The 4,189-nt window shown below is 42.7% G+C and overlaps 1 protein-coding gene across 1 annotated transcript; it reads right to left on the bottom strand.

Annotated features, from left to right (window-relative positions):
• Positions 1–577: 577 nt before the first annotated feature.
• On the bottom strand, positions 578–1,027 carry LOC113324059. Its single transcript, XM_026572400.1, has one exon. It carries the CDS (start codon positions 1,025–1,027, stop codon positions 578–580), a length of 450 nt encoding a protein of 149 aa, XP_026428185.1.
• Positions 1,028–4,189: the final 3,162 nt, after the last annotated feature.

The raw sequence follows: 4,189 nt of genomic DNA, 5'->3' as shown, positions 1-4,189 counted from the left end.
GTTTATATCACTAAAATCGATACATATCCTTATACCATTATTCTTCTTTGGTACTATCGCCATATTTGCAATCCATTCCGGATATTTTGCTGGTCTTATGATACCCGCATCCATCATCTTTTGAAGTTCCTTCTCGATTTGTTCATGATAGGTGGTTGCAATCTTCCTTATTCGTTGTCTTAGTGGTTTAACTGCTGGATTAGGGCCAACTTATGACATGCTACTCGTAGGTCAATTCCTGGCATTTCGTCCTTACCCCATGCAAACACTTCGCGGTTTTCCCTTAGCAACTGGATTAACCTCACTTCTTTGTCGGATTCCATCTTCGCCCCAATCTTTAATATTTTCGGTTCTTCGTCAGTGCCCAGATTTATGTCCTTCGTCGGTTCTACAGCTGCAAAATTCACGACAGGCTCATTTTGCACGGTTGGTTCCTTCAATTTTAGTATCGGGTCACCCTCCTTTTCAGGTAGTTCGCCGGGTATCTCCCATCCTTCCTTTGCCTTGATCATGTACACCATTTGTTCCCTTTCCTTTTTTGACTCCAAGGCGCTCTTCCTCCTTTCCTTCCTTCTTTTTAACCTATCTTTGTAGTTTTTGATATCCTTTTCACCGCAATTCTTCGTATCTTCATATTTCCTTTAATCTCACCAATCCCACTTGGCATTGAGAATCGTATCACCTGATGGTAAGTCGATGCAACCCCCTTTATTCCATGAATCCATGGACTTCCCATGAGGGCATTGTAGGGTGATTCCACGTCCACCACACAGACAGTAACTTCCGTCTCTAGATCTCCCACAATGATCTTTATGCATATTTCCCCTTTTGGTTTGGTTGCCATCCCATTGAATCCGTACAGATTGTATGCCGAAGGTATCATGTCGGAATCTTCATATCTCAAAGCTTTAAATGCACGATAGAAGAGAATGTCTACCGAGCTTCCCATATCTACTAAGACCCTGTCCATATCCCTGATCTTTCCCTTACCTTTTCGATCCTTTTTTTCCTGGCGAGCATTCGCCATCAGCAAAGGTGATGACCAATGAGCTTGTGTGCAACCCTTCCTCCGGTGCTTCTTGTGCTGAGAACGATATATTCATTTTCTGCCATTCCTCTAGAGATTCCTTCTTCATCTCGGGATTATCTCATTACCTTCATAGTCCCTTTTGTACACCCTTAAAATCACGTTGTCGTGAAAATTTTGGATGTCTTCCCTAGAGTGTACTATGAAATTACAGTCGGACCTCCACGTTCCCTTGTTTATTTCGATATCAAGCCTTGATGTTTGATTCCTAGGGTAGTCACGTTGTGGCGGAAATGGGAACCTCTGACTCTCCATGTAATGTGCGGGGTTTCCTTGTTCAATGAGGCGAACTATGACCCTTCTAACGTTCCTACAATTGTTCGTATGATGCCCGTGAAAGCGATGCTATCGGAAAAACTCATGATTCTTCTTTCCCGGTTGTGGTTCCCTTCCCAAGTTTGGGGGGGGGGGGGGGGCGCGGGACCTCTTCAGTCAATATGACTTCCTCCCATACCCTTTCTACGGTTGTAAGTCCCGGAAGTTCCATCTCGGTACATGCATTCGATCCTTGCTTCGCAACCTTCGCATTCTTCGCCTCCCGATATATTTGTTTTCTTCGTGGAGATTCCCCTTGCTTTGGGTTTCGATTATCCTGCTTTAGTCATCCCTCTTGCATCGTCTCTGATCCTTATAAACCAGTGTGGTTGTCACATCTTCCCTTATACATCGCGTTTTCCTACTCTTTTATAAGCTCTCCATCTCCATCCTCATACCTCGCATCTCCCGTAAGATCTCTTGATTTAAGGTTCTTCCTTTTACTTCGTGAATGTTTCGGTCGCTCCTATTTCGTTTATTCTCTTCCTCGCTCCTCCTTTCCTCTTCGTATTTTAGTCTTTGATTTTCGCATCTTGCCTCTAGGAGTAACCTTCTCAGGTCTCTTTCCCGATCATGTCCTTCCCGCAACATCCTTTTCTGTGTTCTTCTTTATGTACTTTTCCCATCTTCCTCATTATCCTCCCATGGATCGCTTCCTTGTTGTGGAATCTTTATTTGAGACGAAACAGTTATTGCTTATGAACTGTTATCTTCTTCTTGCAAGTTTCTCATGTTCTCATCGTTGCTTTGCTTGTGTTCTTGTTGTGTCACCTGGCCTCTGTGTTTTGCCGTTTCCTCTTGCTTTTCAGATTTGCACCTTATTCGCCCTTTCTCCCGACGTGATGCCTTGTTTGGTTCTTTCAGCGTTTATGATAGCCCTAGCTCTCATAAGTCGGACTCCATAAGTTCAGTACTTTCCTTCATCTTGTCTTTCCTCCGATTCACGGTGCCTTCTTCGTCTACAACTAATGCCTTTACTTTCGTTTCTTCTCTCTGTGCTTCCAGCCATTTACTCCTCCTTGTTGCCATTACGTTTCTCACCCGATTTGGTGTCCTTGCCATCAACTAATCTTTGACTTGATATCTTCCAACTAATTCCTTGCCTCCAATCTTTCGATGCAGCACCGAGGGTTATTCTCTCTTCTATATTTATAGTATTAACTACAAACAAATCGCTTTAAGATCTATATAACCTTAATCTTAAAACAGCTCGCCAAGATCTCTAATCTCCTAATAGTTTCAACCTTTCTTAAACTCTTAGATGAGGATAAATCCCCGATTTAAGTTCCTGTTTCTGGACACCAAAATGTAACTACCGAAAATCCGGTAGCACACCCAATTAAGAGAAGAAACAGATCTAAGACATGGTAAAAGATTTGAATGATAGAATCTATTTTATTAAGTAACCACAAAGTAGTGAAAGTTACAAGTTCTCCAATACAAAGAAAACCTAATCTCTCATTCTAAGCATAGTTCTCCCCTCTCTCAGAACCCAACCTCCCTTTAGATTACTCAAGGATCCCTATTTATAGACCAATTGACACTAATGGTGTACATCTCATTTTACTTCGTCTGAATCTCATGGAGATCACTTATACCTCGCCCAGACCAATTTCCAAAAAGTTTTTACCTTTCTTTCGCTGACAACTTGAATATTTGTCGGGACAGCTATCTCTTTTCGTGCTCCATAATTTATTCACTTCTCCGATTATCTTTTTAGCCAAGTGTTTGAGGGTGAAAACGGTTTCTGCTGATTTTGGTAATTTCAGGTATGTGGGTGAGAAACGAATTTAAACCCTAAACAATGTACTGCAAGGAAGTACTTTAGATCCGAGAGATCAATCTATAAAAACCGGCCTAAACTAAGAAATGACCGTTCTAGACTTGCTTCGGTCACAAAGTGAAGGAGAAGGGTTGGTTTTGGGGAGGGAAGCGAAGAAAGTGTTGGGACCAGAATAATTGATTCTGGAAAAGTAGTTGTTTTCTACGACTTGTATCAGAAAGTAGGAAGCTAACAGATGGAAATCTAGCAAATGTTTTCTGAGTGTTGTATGCTCATGACCTGAACTTATTGTTCGGTGGAAATAGGTAATGTCTATTTATACAAGTCTAAGTAAAACGTACTCTGGTCTCATTAAGAAATGTAAAACGGGTGAGCAAATGGGAGGAGGTGGTAACCGGTAACGCTTGGAATTGATGTTCCATAAAAGAAAGTGTTTCACTATTATTCCCTGTATTTACTAACCGCCTCATCCTTATGACACTTTCTTATAATGGGCGTAGTGTACGCCGCATGCTCTAAACCGCCAAACCAATACCCAATGAGCATCCCCCAGTTTTGACATGCATTGATGTCTCGAGTATTTTTTGTAGAAACCATGTAGCATGTTATTGTTGTCTGGAAAGTTTAGCTTGGGATACTTGCCGGCTCGGTGGTGACCTTCAACGGTCGAGATTTTGCATCTTAAGAGGAAGGTAGCCGTTGATCGTCGCGTCCCTTCGTTTTGGAATTCAGGAATGGCCATGAACGGTTTGGGCGTAGCCAAGTCTGGCATAGTTTTGGCGCGGCCAAAGTTTGGCACTGGGCCAAAGGTTACCATGCTTTGTTTGGAGACCTCGGACGGCTAGGATTTGCATCTAGGATGGAAGGGCAGCCGTTGGTTGTCACGACCCTTTGTTTTGGCATCCAGGAATGGTCGTGCACGGTTTGGTCGTGGCCTAATCCTAACGTGATTTAGGTGCGACCAAAGTTTGGCGTTGGGCCAAAGGTTACCATGCGTTGTTTGG

This window comes from Papaver somniferum, chromosome 11 (assembly GCF_003573695.1).
Source record: "Papaver somniferum cultivar HN1 chromosome 11, ASM357369v1, whole genome shotgun sequence".
NCBI lineage: Eukaryota > Viridiplantae > Streptophyta > Magnoliopsida > Ranunculales > Papaveraceae > Papaver > Papaver somniferum.
The sequence above is the reverse complement of the archived record's forward strand: the minus strand, read 5'-3'. Positions and strand labels throughout refer to the sequence as shown.

What these genes read in the sequence shown, in the direction of transcription:
- LOC113324059 (XM_026572400.1), bottom strand. Translation starts at nt 1,027, where the DNA reads ATGGCGAATGCTCGCCAGGAAAAAAAGGATCGAAAAGGTAAGGGAAAG.